The following is a 21973-nucleotide window of genomic DNA, read 5'->3' as shown; positions in this document are numbered from 1 at the left end:
ACAATCCTGGAATAAAATGACATGAAAAAATGAATTCATAACTAAAAGTAGACTTAAAAAAACATATTTTTCTCACTTTCGAGAAACAAAAAACCTAACTAAAAACAATATTGTGCACTTACAAAACTAAAGTACAATATACAAATGACAAATTATCTATTTGATCAGAAATACAAGCTTTAGGAGATGCAGATAATGCTTGAGACTTGCATGTCCGTATGACGGGGATGTCTGTGAGTGTGTTTTATAATGCCTCTTAAGAACATCTTATATATTCCCCATAGATGTGTTTACATGTGTACACATTTGAAATAATAATAATAATAATTAATAATAAATTATTGTTTTTAAGGAAACAAACTACATTTAAAAAGTGTAAACCCAATGTAGTAACTTACTGAAAAATTAAATTGCCAAATCTAAACTGCCATCTCATAGCTGGCATTCATGCACTTGGATCTTTTTGGACTACCATCCCAAGAATATTACAATTGAATTGGCTTTTTTTCTTCTTTTTTTTTAAACAAACAATTCACATTTGGTCCATGAAAGCAAGTGCTCCAAAAAAATTTTTTTTTAGCAGAGATTAACTAAGATCTTTCACTGTCTTTGTTTTTCAGACTCAAAAGGCTTTTGGAGCAGGAGAAGGCTTACCAGGCTCGTAAGGACAAGGAGCACAGCAGAAGGCTAGAGAAGGTCAGAGCAGAGCTGGTGAAGCTCAAGTCCTTTGCCCTGATGTTGGTAGACGAGCGACAGCTGCACATTGAGCAGATCGACCAGCAGAGCCAGAAGATCCAGGATCTCACTCAGAAGCTTCAGGAAAAAGAGCAGCGACTGGCGTCTGTCAGCGACACCGCCAAGGAAAGCAGCCAGAAGGTCCTAAAGCTGGAGGCCGAGCTAGAGCAGAGAGCAGCAAAGTTCACACAGGAGCATGAGGAGATGACCGCCAAGCTGGCGAACCAGGAGTCCCAGAGCCGGCAGCTGAGGCTGAAGCTGGCTGGACTGACACGCAAGATTGAAGAGCTGGAAGAGAGCAACAAAGTCCTGCAGAAATCAGAGGAGGACCTGCAGGAGCTGAGGGAGAAGATCAGCAAAGGAGAGTGTGGGAACTCTTCACTAATGGCCGAGCTGGAGAATCTGCGTAAGAAAGTGTTGGAGATGGAGGGCAAAGATGAGGAGATTACCAAAACAGAGACTCAGTGCAGGGAGCTGAGGAAGAAGCTGCAGGAAGAGGAGAACCACAGCAAGGAGCTGAAGTTGGAAGTTGAGAAACTCCAGAAGAGAATGGCTGAATTGGAGAAACTGGAGGCAATCTTTAACAGGAGCAAAACGGAGTGCTCACAGCTTCACGCAAACCTGGAAAAAGAGAGACGTGTCGTGAAGGATTTGGCCGGTGAGCTGGAGATGGTGAAAACCCGGATGAAGGAACTCGAGTCCTCAGAGTCAAAGTTCGAAAAAGCGGAAATGGCCCTTAAAGATGAGCTCATGAAGCTGAAGTCCTTCACGGTTATTCTGGTAGATGAACGCAAAAACATGGCAGAAAGACTCAAACAGGAAGAGCTGAAAAGTGATGATTTAAGTAAGATGTTCAAAGCAGAGCAGGGGAAGGTGACAGAGGTCACAGAGAAGCTGATAGAGGAGAGCAAAAAAGTTCTGAAATACAAATCGGAGATGGAGATCCAGGTGACGACGCTTACCAAAGAGAGAGATGAGTTAAAGAATAAACTGGCAGGTGAAGAGGAAAAGTGTAGGGAGCTAAATGGCAAGCTGAGTGGGATGAAGATGACGATAGACAGACTTGAGGAAACGGAGAGGGAAATGCAGAGAAAGCGGGCCAGCAAGGAAAATAACCAAAATCCAGAAGAGGATAACAAAGTAACAGAGCTCACGCTAGAAATCGAAAGACTGAAGAGCCGGCTCAAACATCTTGAGGTGGTTGAGGGCGATTTGATGAAAACTGAAGATGAGTATGATCTGCTTGAAAAGAAATTCAGGACAGAGCAGGATAAAGCAAATGCTCTATCAAAGCTTCTGGAAGAGATGAAAAGTCAGATTGCCCGAAACAAAGCCATAGAGAAAGGAGAAGTCATGAGTCCTGAGGCTGAGCTGAGAATTCGCTGCAAGATGGAGGAGGCCAAAACCAAAGATCTGCAGGCAGATGTTCTGGCTTTAAAGGAGAAAATCCACGAGCTGATGAACAAAGAGGACCAGCTCTCCCAGCTGCAGGTTGACTTCTCTGTCCTCCAGCAGAGATTTATGGAGGAGGAAGAGAAGAATAAGAGCATGAGCCAAGAAATGCAGAACCTCAACAAGGAGCTTGAAGCTGCCAAGCGGTACAGTCGTGCCTTGAGGCCAAGCATGAATGGCAGGAGGATGGTGGATGTCCCGGTTACCTCCACAGCCGTCCAGACAGATATGATGGCCAGCGAGCCCGCAGAGGACGAGACGGCAGCGGGCTTTATCCGGAAATCAGTTCTTGAGGAGAACCACTTGATGAGTAACCTCAGGCAACACAGTCTCAAGAAGCCAACAGTTCTCGAACGATACCCTCCAGCTTCAGCGGAACTTGGAGCCAAAAAGTCTTGGATACCCTGGATGAAAAAGAAGGAGGCCATCACAATCACGCAGACCACTCCTGAGAAGATCCACGGGGTCTCTTTGCTTCATCCACCGGAGGCAACCATGTCCCAAAAACCGGGTCAGCCACTTCATATCAGAGTGACCCCAGATCACGGGAACAGCACTGCCACCTTGGAGATCACCAGCCCTCGAGCTGAAGATTTCTTCTCCAGCACCACCATCATCCCGACTCTCGGTCTTCAGAAACCCCGCATCACAATCGTCCCTAAACCCACGACCGTGACCTCAAAGACCAAAACCTGTGACGGAATGGAAGGTCTCAATCGAGCCAAATCTCCTGTCACAATCACCACCATCTCCAGAGCAAAGAGTCCAGAGAGGAATGGTGGGAGCAGCCATCAGTCACCAGTGTCCATCATCACGGTCAGCACCACCCCTGTGGCTGAAGCGTGTGCTTTATCTGAGCCTCACGAAGTTTCCACAGGCTGCACAGTAATCAAGGTGACCCCAGAGAAGCAGCCTGGAACTGCACCTGTCAGGAAATACAACAGCAACATCATCACAACAGAGGACAACAAGATCCACATCCACCTGGGTCCACAGTTTAAGAGGCCATCTGAGGCCTGCAGCAGTCCTGTGCTGACACTCAGGCCAACTGGCCTGAGTTCAGAAAGCAGAGAAACGGGAACAGTTCTCCGCTCTCCACGCCAAGCGGGGAAAACCACTCCGAGCAAAATGACAAGCAGCATAACGATCACGCCTATCACCTCGGCCGCCTCCAGGCCGACGCAGTCAGTGGTGAGATCATTAGCTCTAATGACCTCCATCTGTCTCTCTCCCTGAATACAAACCTAGAGGCATGAATATCTTCCTCTTTGTTTCCAGCAATGGCTGAAGTGTTTCAATTGTTTTTTACGTTTCAGTTGCTTCTGAAATGTTTCAAAATGAAAACAGGTGGTCTGTGCTTCCTAGATAGCACTCTGTCCAGGTATTAAACACTGAATTTGTGAATATATAATCTGAACTAACCCCAGAATGCTTTACCCAGAACTGCTCAACACTGTAGAGAGGCTTTTCCTACACAAGCATAAATTTACAAACTGACAAGTTCACTTTTTCAAACTAAGTTAAAGCAGCTACTGAGCACTGAAGGTTTGACTTTTGAGCACTTAAGATTTACATTTACCAAAGTCACCTCAACATAACCCTAACAAACTGGTGCGAAAAGGTCCAGTAAGCACTGATTTGGTCAAATCAATACATTCAGGTGAAAATCAGGTTTTGTGGACATTCAGGTTAAACTGCTAAACAACTTTACCTGAAAAGATATCAATAAATGTTTAAATTAGGATTTATACATAAAGAATCGGTAAGAAAACAGTACATCTGTACAACTGAGACACAAAGAAGATCCCGATAACTGATGGACAAAGAAAAAACTAATATTTAACGATGCTAAAAACGCAACAGCTGATTCCTAAGAGTGTATTTAAGTACAACCAAACCACTCCCTTAAATATGCATAATTAAACCTTTGGACAGTTTAAATGGGTGTGTTAGTAGTTCTTATTTTAACCTTTGCGTCTGAGTGACTCACCGTTAGAGCCAGCCTCAAGTGGTCACTACAGGAACTGCAGCTTTCTGGTACTTGGGCTTGATTTTATTTTTTTTTTGGCCCAGAGGTGCAGAATGATGAACGCCAGCAGCAGTGAACTACATAATTTCATAATATAACAGAAATGGAAAAGTTATCACAAAGCAATACAAACTTCAGTGTACTGTATTTTCCGCACTATAAGGTGTACTTAAAATTTTATCATTTTCTCAAAAATCAACAGTCCACCTTATAATCCGGTACGCCTTATGTATGAATGCTGGTTGCGCTTACTGACCTCGAATGTTTTAGTACAACTTTGGTAAGCTTGATGGATTGTCAGAGCATTATGGCTACCGTAGTCAGGAGCCTCGCGGAGTACTCTGGGTACAAAACTCCATCCGTTTCAGGTCGCAAAGTCAAACGAACACAGCGGCATCACTGAGATTTAAAAACTGTAAATTCTTTCATCTTTGATTAAAATGATAAGCGTTGCTTCGTTAACAGGTGTAACAATGAAGTTTAACATCCAGGCATCCATAAAAACAGAATTTATTAAATTTAATGGGGTTAGAAGTTGGCAGGAGGTTAGCTTGCTAGTTTCCACCTAAACATGATATACCATGTCCTGACTGAGAGATTTCTGAAAAAATTAAAACGTACAGCTCTGCTATCACTTCCAACATAAATAAAGACAGAAAACTAAACGGCAGTAACAGTTGTATGGTTACTGAAGTTGGGCTAGCTGGTATATAATGATGTGCTACGTGATCACTAGCTATATTAGCATAACATAAACGCAGGGAAGCTGGAGACCGAACGCTAACTTTTAACGCAATAACGTGAGGGTTCCCGATGGTTGGGGACAAATGCAATCTCGTGGCAGGATGCTGTAAACGGACCGAAGCAAGAAGAATGAGTTGAGTAAAGTTTGACTTATCTGACTGTTTTGTTTCGCTTGATGCACCTTATAATCCGGTGCGCCTTATGGTCCGAAAAATACGGTGCTTTATGTACCTAGTCGTTAGGAGTTTCTCCCCTTTCCCCGAAATGACCCACCATCACTCAGTCCACTGATCGTGTATCAGAGCCACCAAAAGCATGCTTACTGGGGAGCTCACATTCTCACCATCCCTGCTTCAGTGAAATCAGTGACACAGTTAATAAAACGATTAAAAGATCCTTGTCTCTGTCTCATGCTGGCTTTTGTCTTTTTTTTTTCTTCTTCTTCTTTTTGTAGCCCAGTGCAGATGTGCAGTACAGTCGGAGCACCGCAACACGGATCCCTGTGTCAAAAGGTATGAAACCAAGCAGCAAAGCGGTCCTGGGCGTGTCCACGGTGACAAGGTTAGAGTCACGGGCCGAGAGCCACGCGATGAAAATCGAGCTGAGGAAGCCGACTGTGTGTGGCTTGGCCTCTGCAGCAGCAGGAAAGAGCTGAGTGCCGGTTCACCACCAAATCCCCAAATCTGCTGCCAGAATAGAGACGCAGAACACATCTGTGTGCATTCACCATGGGACTGTGTGTGATGTTGCCTTTTACCACAGCTTAGCTTTACAAACATCATTTAATGTGCTACCACTCATGTTTTCAGATAATATTCATGTCATTTGAACGGCCGGTTAATTGCACGAGAAAGCTTTGCTGATTTGATTAACTCCATCTCGCCGCTCCTTCATAGATGGTTCAGATTTTTAATGTCATCATCGTATTTTTATAGCATGTGTTTATTTCACCGCAGCTCATGGAGGTTTCTGGTGACCGAGGCGCTGACTGTGAATTGTTTGTGACACGCACCAAAATAAAAACTATTTATCTCTGAACCAAGTACGGCTTTGCTTCGTAACTTCCATCTTTGTGACTGCGTGGTGCCCGTGCTGCTTCCCAGAGCACTTCCGGGAAACCATGAAAACTAATTCTCTGAACTTGATTCCACATCCTGTATAGAAGTAAAAATTCATTTCATGTAAGATATTTGTACTCCTCACCTTTAAGTAGCCTGGATTTTGCCTTCATCACAGGTGTGCAGAGTAATGGTTTCTTATTCCGGTTTCAACTAAAGTGCATTTGAGAATGTGAGCAGTTGGACAGATGCATGTGGACCTCAGCCTGAGAAGTAAAGAAAAACAAGAATAAAATTTAGACACTAAAGATAATTGAAGTTACCTGGTAAAGGGATTTATTGAGTTGTATGATGTAAATATTGGTACCGTGGCAACAGAGGGACAAGGTACATCATGAGTTGGCGACCTGTGAGTCAGTTTGGCTCTAATGGGATCATTTACTAAATGAGCATCATATATAAATAGCAGCTGAGATCATAAACTCATCAGGAAAGTGTTCAGCTGGGTGAAGTCGACCCATTTCTCACTGACTTCTCTTTCTAATCGCAGGAGTTGCCCCCTGCTGGCCATTATTCAGAATGGTTTCCACACAGACCTGTGAGCGTTAGTCCACATTGTGAACGTTCACCTCCCTCTTGTGGACAAGTGCACATAAACCGACTGAGTTGAGATTCACTTCAGCAACAAACTGATCACATTTAGAAATCTGACATCTCTAAACTGCCTCAGTGAGGCAGCAGCAGCCTCACGCTTCCTCTAATGATTGTCTCAGCGCAGGCTGAACAAAACAGCCAACACAATTACCTGCTGATTGTGTAATCTGTCAGGAGATGTGGAGAGATGCGGTGATATGAACAAGCAACTGTGCTACCACTTAATTAGAGTGATTCAGGAAGATGGAGAGTGTGAGATATGCTGATGTAAGGAGGAAAGAGGAAGATGGCAGGATATTAAAGACTGCAGCTGGAAAACAGAAGGGTAAACATGATCAATCCCAGAGCCTGCTGCTTAGAGATTTGGGGGGGATCAAGTCCTTTCTGGGAACAACATCAGAGGCTGAACAGGATTATGAAAATCATAGCTGGGCTGAGCCGGGCACACTCCTCAGAGAAAACTGCTCAGAACCGACATGCGGGACTTTTCTGCTGCAGTCCAGCTGCAGAGCTGAAAAACTGCCGGGAGTGGGCCGGCCATTACAGTGTCTAACAACTAACAATCATTTACAGCTCGGACTCATCTGATTGTGTCTTCTTTTACTCATTTATAACTAGATTTATATAATATATCCAACTATATCCAGGCTACACTCGAATAAAACAGATAAAAAATTGACAGATTCCTCAGTATATATATTGTCACTTGATTTAATGGACTGGTTTTTATAAAGTGCTTTATTTACTCTATTTGAGCACTTGGAGCCCTTTACACATCTTTCACACCCTTTCACACATATTCACACTCTGATGAGCACATCAGGAAGAACTGAGAGTTCAGTATCGTGCCCAAGGATACCAGGGATTGAACAACCAACCTTCAGTAGATCACCCGCTGAGCCACAGCCATTCCTGATTAACAGACTTATTATCATAATAGGATGATACAAATAAAATGGTCAAGAATTGAAAAAGAGCGAGAGCTAGTCTGAAGCAATACAGCGGCTTTTAAAACCAATCCGGAGTCTAACAGGTAGCCCCTTTAAAGGCCCAGTGTAGGTGCAATTTGTGCACTTCCATTTATGCAAGTAAGCACCCATACAGCTGATTTGTTGCACTCCTCAGTAACCCAGAAAGCAGGGTGGGACAAGAGTCTGGCCTCCTGTTATATAGCGTGTTTCAGTCACTCTGATGTGTGCTATTATAGCCTGCAGCAAAGTCACTGCACCGCTTTAGTGCAGATGAGGAATGTTTACTGTTTTTCCAGACTTTAGATCAAGGTGACAATATTTTCATGCCAAAGAGAGCAGGATGCATTTTCGATGTTGTTACCTAAGACGGAGATGGAGATGCACTCACGGATATTGTGCTGTGCTCATTTTTCAGATATTTGTCCTCCTGTATTTGCTTCTACTGATTGATCTTCTCACACCCTGTGCACATGTGAAGTATTCAGTAACTCAAAACAACTTTATTTATGAAGCACATTTACAAGCAACTGATGCTGACAAAAGACAAAATTGACAAAACCAAACACGATAATAGATAAAAAAATACACAAAAAACACGCAGAGAGCTGCATCTGCTGATGGGTGCTAAACATATAGCTGTGGAAGACAAAGAGACAAGAGACACAGTGAACAGTATCCATCCATCCATCCATCCATTCAGTCCAGGTCCTGTTCTAAGTAGACCCTTTCTTCATGTAAATATAATAACTGAATAAATATAATAACTGGCACTATAACTACAAAATAATCACTTCCTTTATCTTCATTAAGTTACAAGTCGAACAGGAAGTAAATGGTTTCATTTATGTAAGCTGTAAGTTTAAAACAGGTTAGAGGTAGAGCTCGGACGAAAGCAAATCTCTGTTTCATTTCTAAAATCTTTTATACATATGAAACTGCCTACTGCTCTAAAGTTGATGAGCTGTCTAAGGGGAGCGTGATGACTCAAATGAAGGTTTTCTTGTCTGTGTGTTTTCCACCACAGGTTCACTGATGGATGCTGGCACAGTAAACTGGCACCGCTGAGCCATGAAGAATGGTGAAGATGATGGGAGACTTTTAACAACAAAAACAAAAAGAAAAAAAAATCAGAAGCTTCAGTACATGATGCAAACAGTCACACCTCCCACTTCTGATGATTCCCATTCCCCCCCTTTGTGTTCACAAACAAACACCTTCCATTAGTGGAATAAATTAACACCATAAAATGGAATTATTATTATTTGGGGGCTTTTTATCCTTTATTATAACAGGGAAGCCAGGAGAGAGAGGAGTGGGAAAACACTCAGTTAATTCAAATGTGGGGCTTGGTAATCGCCTTGTGGCTTATTTGTATCTGCTCAACCCAGTGAGGTGTACTGGCACGCTGTTTTACCTGCTTTAATACATTTTAAATGACAAATATTCAAAAGTTTAAAACACATTTGAGGCTTTTGAAGTTACATTTATGATTATTAGGCATCAAATCGTTAACAATTTTAGTCTGTATTGCCAGGCAGGAGCAGAGGAAGGTTTCAGAGAAGATTCATGGATGTAGTGAAAAAGGACATACAGAGGATTGGTGTGAAAGGGAATGATAGGATGAGATGGGATGATGTAGAGGCACTGTGGTAATCCACTGAGGTGACCCTTAAAGGGAACAGTGGAAAGAAGAAGTTTTTCTTTTCTTTTTTTTGCTAAATCAGTTTTAAAACATATATGAAATGAAATAAAAACAAAACAAACAAACATGTTTTGAAAGTTGCTGAATATCCTGCAGTTGGACATGAGGATAATGAATGACATACAGTGTCTCTGATGGTTTATTTGCCATATTATTTATGTGGATGTGAACATATGCAAACAGTGCTTGGAAATTTCAATTCGAATCCTTGAACATCTCGCTTTTTGTTATTCTTTTTCAATATACATGATGTATGCTGTTTGAAGCCTACGTGATGGCTTTCTGAGACTTTATTCACACACACGGATATTCTCAGTGAAGAACTTCTTTATGTTGATAGAATTAAATCTGTCAATAAAATTCTACTAGCAGTGAAATGAAACTTATTTATTTCTGATTTTTGGACGTTGTATGACTAATAACGATGCCTTTAGGTGATTCACGTACATCTTAATCTCATCTTTGGAAATTGAAAACAATTATTCGCCATTCCAGCGAGAAATAATAAAACCATCGCTGTATCACTCGTAGAATAAAATAATTGTAATTAGATACTAAACAGATTTCCATCTTCTTATGTTACACCAATCCACGTGTCCTTTCAATACAGCACTGACTGAATCTTTTGTTTCCGCAGCGGTCACTGAATGCAGCAGTAGCCACCACAAGAGTTACGTCACTGGGTGTTGTTGACAAACCTGTTTGCACACTTCCGGGAAAGGAAGTGCTAGCCGTTTTTAGCTAGCCTCTCCGTGGTTTAGAGATGAACTAACAGAACTTTGATTAGCAACAAGCTAATGACGACGTCGTTTAAGACCGGCGCCTTTTAAAAACAACTGTCGTCGAGAAGCTAGCCCCGTTAGCTTGCTAAGGTCAGCTGGATAAATCACAGATCCGAAGTTATGATGGCGTCCAGTTACAGCGCCAAAGACGAGGACGGTCACATCACCGTGTCTGGACCCGGTGGCGGGACTCTGCGGAACAAGAAGCCCGAAAACACCGCCTTTAAGCAGCAGAGGCTCCCCGCGTGGCAGCCCATCCTCACCGCGGGCACTGTCCTCCCGGCCTTCTTCATCATCGGGCTCATCTTCATCCCCATCGGCATCGGCCTGTACGTGACGTCTAACAACATCAAGGAGTTTGAGGTAAACTGAGCTGATTTTTCTGTGTCACGAGTATTGCATTAATATTGTATTTGTCCACATAGTGTAACTCCCATCAAATGGCACAAACACAATTTGATCATTATCTGGTAAAGCTCTTCCAAAACAGGGTTAAACATTTTATTGAGCTAAATGATTCTGTTAATACTGACATTTTGTCCAAAACGCTCATATTCATGATATAATTGTATCTTGAATATCTCTTCATTCACATATCTTAAATAAATAAAGCTGTCAGTATCATGAAATATATTGAGCTAACTTTATTTATTTATCATATTTATTTTCTTCGTGCTTACAGATCGATTATACCGGAGATGACACGTCCAGTCCCTGCTACAACTGTGCAAAGAACTTCAGCTGGAACAACACGAAGTCCTGCACCTGCACAATCCCCTTCCAGCTGGATCAGCCTTACGAGGTAAGATGCATCCAGGACTACAGCCCAGCGGCAGCCAGTTTGATTAAGCTAACCTTTACACATCTTTCTCTCAATCAAACAGAGCAACGTCTTCATGTATTATGGCCTCTCCAACTTTTACCAAAATCACAGACGTTACGTGAAGTCAAGAGATGACAGCCAGCTGAACGGAAACATCGATTCCCTCAAGGTAGGAGCTTCATCTCCAATGGCAAGCAGGAAAAAGAAAGTGAACTCATATCAAGGACAAAATGTTTTAGGTCACAGACCAAGAAAACAACAAGGGAAAATGGGTTTAAATGCAGTTAAAACTTAGATTTCAAAAACATATTTAGTTTTTTATATATACGCTAATTTTCAGGCATGAGTCAAAGAAACGAAGAGCAACAGGTGAATAAATAAATAAACAAACCAAAACATGGTGGTGATCTCAACATTTGAAGACAAGTATGGAGAACCAAACCTGGAGCCCAGACTTGGGCCTCATTGGTCCATTAGCACATTTAACGGGAGAGGATGACATAACGTTTGTCAGATGATAATATTAAACACGCTTCAGACAGCAGCACAAACACATTGTTCAAGCTGCCTGTGTGAGCACATCTATCAGTCCAAGCAGCTACGCCCCCAATTTTATAGGGGTGTCATCCTGTAAAACCTTTATGAAGTGTCCAGAAAGGCCAAAATGCATTTTTTTAAAAAAAAATCTTGACTGTAAACATGCTCATTTTTGCTTTAAAACTGAACCTTTTAACATAGGAGTCTGTGGGGACTGTGTCACATTTGGAGCCAGCCTCGGTCAACATTAGAGGAAGTTCTACTTGGTTGTTGCTGGGTTATATCCTTGCTTACAGCTCTAAATGCTGCGCTACGTGCTGCCACTTCTCTCTCGTCACCTTTTCCTTCTCCGTCTTTTACAGAAGCCCAGCAAGGAGTGTGAACCATATGCTTCCATTGATAATAAGCCAATTGCTCCGTGTGGGGCCATCGCCAACAGCATGTTTAACGGTGAGACCATTTTTTTTTCTTGCAGATTAACAACAAAGAGAGAATGAAGAAAACATAAAAAAATGACTGTTAGTAAATGATTATGGTCACAGATCATCACAGATCAGTTTGTGTGAACGTGTCTTTGAAGGACTCACATTTCTCTTATCAGCCGTCTTTGCTTTCTTTGCAGACACTTTGAAGCTGTTTTACAACGACCCCAACGGCACAAGTGTCCCGATCCCGCTGACGTCCACAGGAATTGCCTGGTGGACGGACAAACATGTGAAGTTCAGGAACCCTGTAGGCACCAACTCAAACCTCACGGCTGTTTTTCAAGGTATCGCCAGTCAGCTACGTCTGCTGCACTCCCTCTCTCTGAGGGAGAGGCTGTCTGTTTTTCTTATTGCAGACAAGTCTTAAAAAAGGATTCGTTCTCCTGTGCACAGAGCTGCACTGTTTCCGTGTTATAAACACAGGAAATAAAACAGCTGAAATAAAGCATAAACCTAAAAGTGGCTCAATAAATAAATGAATATGCAGTAACATGCACCATAATGAGATTAGAAGTAAATATTGATGACTGGCAGAAATAAATTCTGCATTTATTTACCTTTATTTTTTACATTTTTGTTTTTTTTTATTAAGTAACATTTATTTTTTTTTAGATTGTATTAATTAGTTTTTAATATTTGTATTTTTATAATTTAACAACACACTTTTTACATTTTATTGTGTGGTTAGATTAGATAGATTTTTATTATTTAATATATTTGATTGTTTAATAGTAATCCTCTGTTACTAATATTACTAGTAAATACTGGTAATGCTACAATATCAGAAACTGACCATTTTTAAGATAATCATCAACGTCTATTCCGTTTTTATTTTTGTTTTTTTTTTCACTTCCACTTCAGGAACAGTGAAGCCGGTGAACTGGCACCGGCCTGTGTACGAGCTGGACACTGATCCGGAGAACAACGGCTTCATCAATGAGGATTTCATCGTGTGGATGAGAACTGCCGCTCTGCCCACCTTCCGCAAACTCTACCGCATCATCCAAAAGAAGAACAATATGGCCCCCACCCTCCCCCGAGGAAACTACACCTTAGTGGTGGACTACAGTATCCTTAACGTGAAAGTCGTGACAGCAAAACTGCATGAAAAAAACAGAAACAGATTCTTATAAAATTTAAATGAAGGTTTAAAAGAAAAATAAGTGGTTGTCGTACCTTTAACCTGATAAAACCAGATTACCCTGTTCGCAGCTTTGAGGGCAGGAAGCGGATGATCCTGAGCACCATCTCCTGGATGGGAGGCAAGAACCCATTCTTGGGCATCGCCTACATCACCGTGGGCTCCGTCTGCTTCTTCCTGGGCGTCGTGCTGCTGGTCATCCACCACAAATACGGGAACCGCAACAACAGCGCTAACATCTCAAACTGAGGTGCCGGCTGCGCTCCAGCTCGCCTCCACCGCCATAAATGTGATGCGATGATGAATCTGAGGAAACGGGTGACGATGGTAGATTCATCTTCAGCTGTAGTGCAGAGTTCATGTTCTAAAGTCACACTCAAATGCCAATCTTAAAGAAATCAGCTGAAAATGTGCTCATTCCTCTCCTAACTATACAAGTCTAACAAAAACGATTGTGTCAGAGATTCAAGTCAGCACGCAGAACGACCTAAAGCCCAGCCAGGCTCTTCAAATATTAAAAAAAATAATAATAAAAAATTAACAGGGAGGAGTCTGGAAAGTTTTTTACGTCACTTTAGGATCTCTGATGGTGAAGTGGAAGTGAGCGGGAGTATAAGTGTGTGAGCTGCATGCTGCTGAGATGTTGTTATCACCGCGCTGCTCGGGTGTATGATGGTGTGTTAGGCCCACCGAAGGCAGAAAATGTGGCTAAAGTTGTAAATTTACCAGAAAAAGTGGCAAAATTAATAGTAAAAATGTATGAGACTGTCAAAATGTGAAAATGTAAAAAAGAAATTTGGCAAGTTCATGGGAAACAAAATGTGCAAATATGACAGAATTAATATAAGGAAAAAACTAAAAAAAGAGACCCTCTCGCGGTCTCTTTCTGCCCCTCGTTGGTTCTGGTACGGCGTTGAACGGGTGGCTTGTCTTTGTGCCTCCTTTTTGTTGTTGTCCTAAATCTTTAACTCCGCTTTAACTGTGTTGTAGCAATTTCAAGGGAACACACAGAGTACTGCAGCTAAAAAAAAGAGTGTTTATTTTTTGTATTTACATGAACAGTTTTATGAGATGTTTGCTTGCTAGAGTAAAGCCAGTATTTGCACGTGAGACCTCAGGGTTGCAGAGTCTGAAACAGGTTTAAATTTGAGTGAGTATCCAGAGAAATTTGCACTGATGCGTAGTTTCATCCACTGTGGTTTACATGCAGTAACAACAGAGCAGCATGACTCAGCACTACATGTGATTAAATGTTTTCTGTGCTACGAGTGAATTTATGTCGTTTTACAGCCATTTTTAAGCTACGAGGAGCTGCAGCTGCTTCCACCTGCTCGTTAAATAGATGCTGCATGTTCAGATGTGCCGAGATATATTATGCTTTTTATTTTTTAACATAGAAATGAATTTATTACCTGCATTTGTGTCTGGTTGGATTTGACTTTTGTGTTTTTGATACTTCACCTGTGTTTTGTTGTTTTTGCTTTAAAAGAATAAATTTGTGATTTAAAAAAAAAAAAAGATGAGTCGTTTTAATTCGTCAGCCGGAAATGATAAGTGTGGAAATAGTTTTATTTTTCTCATAAGTTTTATGTCATAAAACACTTTTACTGTATTTTATTCTCCAATCCAAAAGGGAGGGAGTGTGTAGTCAGTATCTTAGCACTCTAGCATCCACAGTTTTCAAGATCTCATTTTCAGATTTTGTGTGATGGTAAACACCGATAATGGCTCAAGCTGCTTCCAGTTTGGTGAAAATCTGGTCTAGATCAAACGAAATGTTAAAAAAATTAGTAAAAATATATTTTTATTATATTACCAACAAATTTTGAATGGATCATCTTCAAACTGGCTTCAGCTTGTTCAGCAGCAGCGGCGTCTTTAAACATTGGAAGACAGTGAGGCAGTGAGGGGCTCAATGCTCTGGTACCTCTTGACAGAAGTGTGTGTGTGAGGGCTGCATGGGGTCCTCCACAATGCCAGTGGCTTTGCAGATGCAGCGGGTGCGATAGGTGTCCGTGATGGAGAGAAGAGAGGCTCCGATGATCTCAGCTGTTCTCACTATCCTTTGTAGGGTATTGCAATCTGATATGGTGCAGTGATGGTGTACCAGACAGTAATGTAGCTGCTTAGGAAGCTCTCTTTAGTCCCACTGTAGGAGGTGGTGAGAATGGATGATGGGAGATGGGCTTTTCTCAGCTTCTACAGGAACTAGAGATGCTGTTGGGCTTTCTTAGTTATGGAGCTGGTGTTGAGGGCCCAGAAGAGGTTCTTTAACAGAAAGCAAATATGAAGTTATATGATATATGATATGATAATATGTATAATATATTTATTAATATATGAACCAGTTCATTCTAAATTCTATAATTTCGTTTGATTACAGTTTTTTCTGAATGCTTAAACCCTAACTGTGATTCCTGTAGCACAATCTCTAAAACTATTCAGACTTATAGCAAAACCACTCACTGAGTTTGCAAAACTAAAAGCACAAAAACTGCTTTGCACTCAGTTTGCAATTTTGTAACACACACTTTGCAAAACTGTAGGCACAATTCACTGCACAACACTCAATTACCAAATTTCCAACACACTGCTAGCAAAAGTATACACATGTATGGCTATCATTAACACTAATTTGCCAACTGTCTGGCACACTTTCACATGTGAAAACTTCTTTAGATAATTAGTTCACTTTGCAATCAGCCTAAGCACTATAATACAGGTAAGCTGTGTGTGCGGAGTACAATGGAGGGAGCAGGAAGAGTGAGAAGTAGAGGAGGCCGAGGAAGAGGACGTGGAGGTGAAGAAGTAGGATGAAGAGGACGACAAGGACAAGGAGGAGCAAGAGGAAGACGAGGAGGGGGAGAGGAAGATGAGGAGGGGGGAGAGGAAGGGTAGGAAGAGTAAGAAATAGAATTGCTGATGACATCAGAGCTACAATAGTGGACCATGTAATCAACCGTCGAATGACCCTGAGGGTAGCTGGCCAACGGGTCCAGCCTAACTCGAGCCGCTACACTGTAGCAAGTACCATAAGGACATCTTGAAATGAGAGTCGGTTAGTACAGTCACTTCGCACAAAGATTTGTAGCACTGCCATATGCCAATGAGAAACACACCAATACCATTGATGTAAAAATACTGAAATTGTTACTTTACAGAATTGCTAGATGACCAGATGCTGGGGGCAGAGGAAGCATGTTCACTGCAGACCAAGTAACCCATATAGTCATTATGGCGATTGCAAATAATCCTATACTTGGAAATAAACACTTGTGTTTGTTTTGATGTGTTTGAATAAACACCAGTGCTTGAAGTTTGGATCCGTCTATGCTTATGGATCTATGACAGAAGTATGAGCTCAAACTGACATAGCCTACCTTGTGCACAGAGAAAGCAAAAGCCAGATGTGTTTTGTATTCATACCATCAGTGTGCAGTTGGCGCATTGTGTGCTTAGTAGATGATGGCTTGTGTGTACTGTTTGATACGGAAACACCATTTTTACGAAGGTGTGAAGAGTTAATCTAGCTGTGTTTGCTTTTGCAAGAGAACTACAATGTTTTGATTATTGGGTGACAGGTTTTCTTATTTGTGTGAAGAGTTTTGCAAAATTAGCCAATAGTTACAAAAAATGTGCTTAGGCATTCAGAAAAAACTGTAAATCTGCTCTCATGCTTGACTGTGGGTACCTGACGCTCATGTAGGGGGCAGCAGCGCGCAGCATGAGCACAGTTAATGATAGCGAAGAAGATTTCAGTGGAAACGGAAGTAAAGGTTTCCTGTGCCCTTGTGACAGACAGCGGACTGTAGACGGACGATGAGCATGTACAGACAATTTTATGTAAGTTTATTTTCTATTTACAAGTTTCTCTTGGGTGTTGTTTTTTAAACTAGTGAGCTGGATAAATGCGATGGATGAGCCACCGGGGTAAAAACAGTCGGCTATATTTAGCTTAGAACGGTTAGCAGGGGTCAACACCGGGAAGAGTTAGCATTAGCTTTGCAGAGGAGTTGTATTTAGCGGTGGTGTCCGGCCTCTCGGTGTTTGTTTTCTGTGTATTCAAGACTGGGTTCTTATATTTTCATTAAATGAGTGTTTCTCCGTGTCCTTGCGCTGCTGTTTTCCAGGCGCTTCAGCAGGTGGCGCGGCGGAGCATCTCCAGCTCCGTCCGGCGGCAGGTTGAGAACAAAGTCCCCCAGAAACAGAAGGTGTTCCAGGTAAAGGTCACACAGACAGACCGCTGCACTTCCAACTGTTCCATAAAACCCTGTCATCATCGAAGGCCTCCTTTGTGTTTCTGTTGTCGGCCTTAAATTCAGAATACGACCGTTTCCTACTTCCTGTATACCTATAATATTAATTATTATTTGAACTGAGGCTCTGTCCTGTGATCCAAACCTCATATCTTTGTATTGGGAGTGCGCTGGGAAATTTTAAAGGATACAGGAGCATTGAAAACATTCTAATATGTCAAAATAATAATTCCTGTGTGTGTGTGTGTGTGTGTGTCTGTCTCTATGTAGAAAGCTGAATTAATGATGATGGAATTGTTAATGTGTTCATTCTGTGTGATTAGTTCAAGGGATCCACACTGAATAATATAAGTTGGAGGTCCTTTAAGTTTTTAATGTAATTTTTTTTGGTGGCTATCTAAGGTCACTATGGTGTCACATCTGTTCATATTTGTAGATATTTATCACAGTTAAGCATATTTTCTTCACCTTGCTGACAACAGATCTGCTCTGTTCATTTTAAATTTAGCAACCAAAGGAAGGAGTCAGAGGACACCAAAGCCCCTCAACAATCACCCACCTAACTTGTGTCATTGACTTAAAACAACAAAAACCCAAAGTTCTGTTATCTCCCTTCAGTAGGTGTTTATTTTAAAGGAAATATGTTCTCATGGTCACTTGTTTTGGTGTGTACTCAGTTATCTGAACGTCAACCATCAGGCACTCCTAACGTGATCTGGGATCAATCATTTTTAAAGCTTGGGGAAGCTAAGGTCCCCTCAGAGCTGCAGTCAATTATCTGGATCTTTTATTTTTGTTTTAACTTTGCATTCAGACCATGAAAACATGGTTTGAACAGTATAACTGTTTCTTTTTAACCAATATCAGATTTGCTTTAGAGCCAGAAGTACAGTGAATAAGAAATAAATAAAACAAAAACCTTTAATATCTAAGTTTTCAGTCATGGTCTGAATTTAAGTTTAAATGGGCTCTTAAAAAAAATAGCAATGACTTGATCCAGTGTTAAATGCAAGCTTGAATGGTGACCTCTGCTGGCCAAAATCTGGAGCTGCAATTGAATCAAGTTGAGACCTCTTAAGATGAGATTCTATAGCTTTTTTTTTCTTAAAAAAAATTAGCTAAACATACCACTTTAAAAACCTGTGACACCTCTCAGTGCTTACAAATCCTTAAGATGTTCTTAAAACGTCTTATTTTGGCTTAAATTAAAAAGTATTTAATATGAAGGCAATGCCTTTAATTACTTGTGGTTTGCTAATTTTTATTAGATTTGTTTTATATAAATATCATAGATATAAATGCCATAAATAAGGAGTAAGTTTAACTTTAAACATTATCGTAGAGTAAATTCTGCATGTCCAGTCAGCCTGCAGCAATGTTTTAAAGAAAGAACAAGCAGTTTTACTATAAACTAAAAGTTTTCCTATCAGCTTATTTATTCTTTAGCTATAAAATGAGACAGTGGAGGAAACCCTGAAGAAGTAGATGAGAAGAACAGGGAAAAATGCAGTTGCTGGAAATGTTTATGTCAGAACTGTTTTTAGTTGGTTGGTTTTGCTTTCACTTTTGGATGGCGTCCTTAAACTCAGTAAATACTTCAGTTTGAGCTTCAGAAATCCTCAGTGAATAAAATGTTCATTTAAGATTTGTGTAATTGCAAAAAACGTAGACGATAATTTTTTTTAAATTGCAGAGATCAGACATTAAAACCGTATTTGTAGTCTCTGAGCAGTGTGGAGACGAGCGTCCATCCGAGTTTCTTGGTTTTCTTTGTGTTTAATTTTGAAAGAGTTAGATTTTGGTGTCCGGTCTGTCTACACAAAGATGGATTATTATTTATGTGTTCCTCTTGCAGTTTTGTGGTCAATGGTGCTTTTTTTTTTTTTTTTTTCTTTCTTTAGCAGCGGTTCTTCTAATGAGGACACCTCAGTCAGTTTAGCTCCACAGATAAGTCTCCGAACTGAGTGGAGTACTAATTCTGCATGTTTAACCTGCAGTAAATCAGCCGCTAACAGCAGCACTAGCTGGGCTTCAGTAGTTTTTTAGCTTTCAGGAAAAGGACGAGCTGGTGCTGAAGCAGATCATCGGTGTGAAAATGAAGAACATGTAGATGATTTGAACAGCTTCCAGTGTGTGCTGCAGACTAAACTAGTTTCCAGCTGGTTTGTTCTCCTGCACTGCTGTTGGCTGCTCCAGTCTGCTACTTATGTGTTGTATGATTAAACAGCTGCAAACATAATTGCATACTTTAATACAAGAGGACAAAATTAGACCTGAACTTTCAAAAGGTCCGTTTTCAATCTGTAACTCAGACCAGTGATAAAAATGAATATCCTAAAACGTCCTCCTGTGTCTTAAGAATATATTTTTATTGCAGCACTTTTCGGATAGTAGATATATTTAATATTTTTTTAACACATCTTAAAGATTTACTGTAAAGAAAGTGGATCTATTTTTAAATGTTAGCTTTGATCTGAGTAACAGATTTTTTTTATTTATTTATTTTTTTTAAGCGTCAGGTAATTTTGTTGGCTTCATAACTTTTTAAAAAAAGATTATTTTTGCTTTGTGGATTTATTTATTGACACAAGGTTAAAAAAAGCGAGGGCTTTATTCCACCTTTTTCTTGATAAATTCATATTTTCTTGGAAAAAAGTATTCTTCTGTTATTTTTGGTTATTTTATAACAAAGATTGTTTGCTTTTTCTAAAAAATTTTTACATGAAATGCAGATTTCTAACTTACCCAGATTCCTGATGGACATGAACATTATGGTCATGTTACGTCACTTTGGTATGGTGATTTAGAAGTGGGGGGAAAAGATCAGTCAAATCCCCAAAATGTGTAAAACAAAAGTCTTTGTGCCATGTTGGAATAGAAGCAGATATCACTTTTATAGAATAAAACACCCTTATTGTGAACAATTTTATTTATTTATATATAGAGATGTTGAAAAGTTGTTCTTTTGTTTTTGATGCTCACTCATCAGCAGGCTTTCTTGCAAACTGCTGCTGCTCTTCACTGTGTTTAATCTTTGTCGGTGTCTGGATGAGTTCTGGTTAAAGCAGGGCTTACAAACCTGATTGTTCCCCTCCATCTTCTGTTGCAGGAGGATAACGGTATGCCGGTTCATTTAAAGGGAGGCAGTGCCGACGCCCTGCTCTACAGGACAACGATGGCACTCACCGTCCTGGGTAAGTACACCTGTCTTTGTAACTGCTTTAAACTCTGAGCTACTTTATGAACCTCATGAGCTGCTGTAGTTTTTATTTAAATTGAAAAATCCAGCCTGATAATTTAGCCTCAGGTGGTACACAAGTTTAGTACCATGGTAGTTGATATTTGATACCTTTCAGATAAACAAATAGAAAGAATCTTGCTGGGATTAAGTAATGGTAACTCTTACTGCTATTAACAAATGGTGTTCTTTCCACAGACCACAGAACATGAAGTAGTACATATGAGGATACAGATCCATTGGAAAATAATGGGACCTTATCCTTAGTGAAGCACTTTGAAATCCATTTTAATCTTCGTCTTTTTGCTCTTCCTTCCAGGTGTTGGATATGTGCTGTTTGAGCTGGTGAAGGCAGCCTTCCCTCAGAAGAAATAACTTCTCTGCTTCAGCTGTTTACTTCCACTTTCCAAAAACCGGCCAGCTGTTCTATATTGTGTAAGAAGATGAAAATACTCCGTCTGTGCCGGACCGCGTTTCGTGTCGTGGTGCGATTCTATTGTGGTGTTCATTGGATCACTATTTATTTCTTGTAGTCTCTGGTGCCCTGAGGATCAATAAAGAAATGCCTCTCATGACCAAGAACCTTCTCGTGCCTCTTCCTTTTTAGTTTTCTGATGGTGGTAAACTGTGAAAAGCTACTGAAGTAATGGAATTAAACTTTAAACTATTAGTAAAGCAACATGAGGCTCTGCAAGCGTAAACCTTTTTCCTCCAGTGTGAGGATTTCCCATCGTCAGTCTCAGTTTTATAGAGTTTTAAACTTGCACAAGTAATGAAATCTCACTCTGTCACAATTTTGGCTTCTCACAGTTAATAAACATTATATAAAGCCTTCAGCCTCTAGCCTTTGTTTGCTATTTTGTAAAGCGTGCACTAGAGGGTACATTGGACAGTAAATTTATGTGTATGACAAGTAATCCATTTTTGTGTTTTTCATATGAAGGAAAAAAAAAATCCTAAATATTCTAAAACCATTCTTGGTCACCGCTACCACTTCTCCATAAATCCTGCCAAAAAACAAGCAATTTTTGTTGGCAGAGGTAATCAGAATCAGAATCAGAATGGGGTTTATTGCCAAATGTTGAGCAGGTTTACAACATTAGGAAATTGCTGCGGTGCTTCAGTGCAAACAGTGTCATAAATAGCACTTAAATAGACATGGAAAAAAAATAAAAGTAGGGATAAGAATTAAAAGTGCTACGTGGAAACATATGTGCATGAGCTATACATGAGATATATACATGAGAATAAGAATTAAGAGTGCTACGTAGAAAGATATATACATGAGTGCAGGTGGTGATCAGTGCCAAACATGGAATGATGCAGTGAACACAGCGTAGGGTCATGTGTTAGTGGTGGGAACAGT

General features: G+C 40.6%; 3 protein-coding genes across 6 annotated transcripts in view; all 3 read left to right on the top strand.

The window, feature by feature from the left end:
• The window catches only part of filip1b (filamin A interacting protein 1b), a 55664-nt gene extending 45777 nt beyond the window's left edge, over positions 1-9887 (top strand). For 2 of the 4 annotated variants that reach the window (XM_004561058.4, XM_076874183.1), the window contains exons 5-6: positions 621-3378; positions 5415-5998. In XM_004561058.4, coding sequence (XP_004561115.1) covers positions 621-3378; positions 5415-5615 — 2959 coding nt within the window. In that variant the 3' untranslated portion in view covers positions 5616-5998. Of the gene's footprint in view, positions 1-620; positions 3379-3503; positions 3569-5414; positions 5999-8667 lie in introns of those variants that run through there. The other 2 variants (XM_076874184.1, XM_076874185.1) reach the window with 2 other exon arrangements.
• A 175-nt stretch (positions 9888-10062) lies between these two features.
• Positions 10063-14622, top strand: LOC101480712 (cell cycle control protein 50A). The gene is made up of 7 exons (XM_004561057.6): positions 10063-10490; positions 10810-10929; positions 11012-11119; positions 11850-11937; positions 12110-12256; positions 12834-13040; positions 13169-14622. Exons 1-7 carry the CDS (start codon positions 10248-10250, stop codon positions 13360-13362), a joined length of 1107 nt encoding a protein of 368 aa, XP_004561114.1. The 5' UTR covers positions 10063-10247; the 3' UTR covers positions 13363-14622.
• Positions 14623-16811: 2189 nt separating this feature from the next.
• Positions 16812-21189, top strand: cox7a2b (cytochrome c oxidase subunit 7A2b). The gene is made up of 4 exons (XM_004561056.4): positions 16812-16956; positions 17244-17333; positions 20479-20563; positions 20927-21189. The coding sequence occupies exons 1-4, from the start codon at positions 16933-16935 to the stop codon at positions 20980-20982; spliced, it is 255 nt and encodes an 84-aa protein (XP_004561113.1). The 5' UTR covers positions 16812-16932; the 3' UTR covers positions 20983-21189.
• The last annotated feature ends 784 nt before the right edge of the window (positions 21190-21973 follow it).

Source organism: Maylandia zebra, linkage group LG15 (assembly GCF_041146795.1).
Source record: "Maylandia zebra isolate NMK-2024a linkage group LG15, Mzebra_GT3a, whole genome shotgun sequence".
Taxonomy (NCBI): domain Eukaryota; kingdom Metazoa; phylum Chordata; class Actinopteri; order Cichliformes; family Cichlidae; genus Maylandia; species Maylandia zebra.
The sequence above is the reverse complement of the archived record's forward strand: the minus strand, read 5'-3'. Positions and strand labels throughout refer to the sequence as shown.

Bases quoted from the DNA above. Each gene is read 5' to 3' on its own strand.
- LOC101480712 (XM_004561057.6), top strand. From the start codon at position 10,248: ATGATGGCGTCCAGTTACAGCGCCAAAGACGAGGACGGTCACATCACC. The intron at 10,930-11,011 runs GTAAGATGCATC...TCAATCAAACAG, and splicing joins AGCTGGATCAGCCTTACGAG to AGCAACGTCTTCATGTATTA. The intron at 11,938-12,109 runs GTGAGACCATTT...CTTTCTTTGCAG, and splicing joins CGCCAACAGCATGTTTAACG to ACACTTTGAAGCTGTTTTAC.
- cox7a2b (XM_004561056.4), top strand. From the start codon at position 16,933: ATGAGCATGTACAGACAATTTTAT. The intron at 16,957-17,243 runs GTAAGTTTATTT...GCTGTTTTCCAG, and splicing joins GCATGTACAGACAATTTTAT to GCGCTTCAGCAGGTGGCGCG. The intron at 17,334-20,478 runs GTAAAGGTCACA...CTTCTGTTGCAG, and splicing joins AGAAACAGAAGGTGTTCCAG to GAGGATAACGGTATGCCGGT.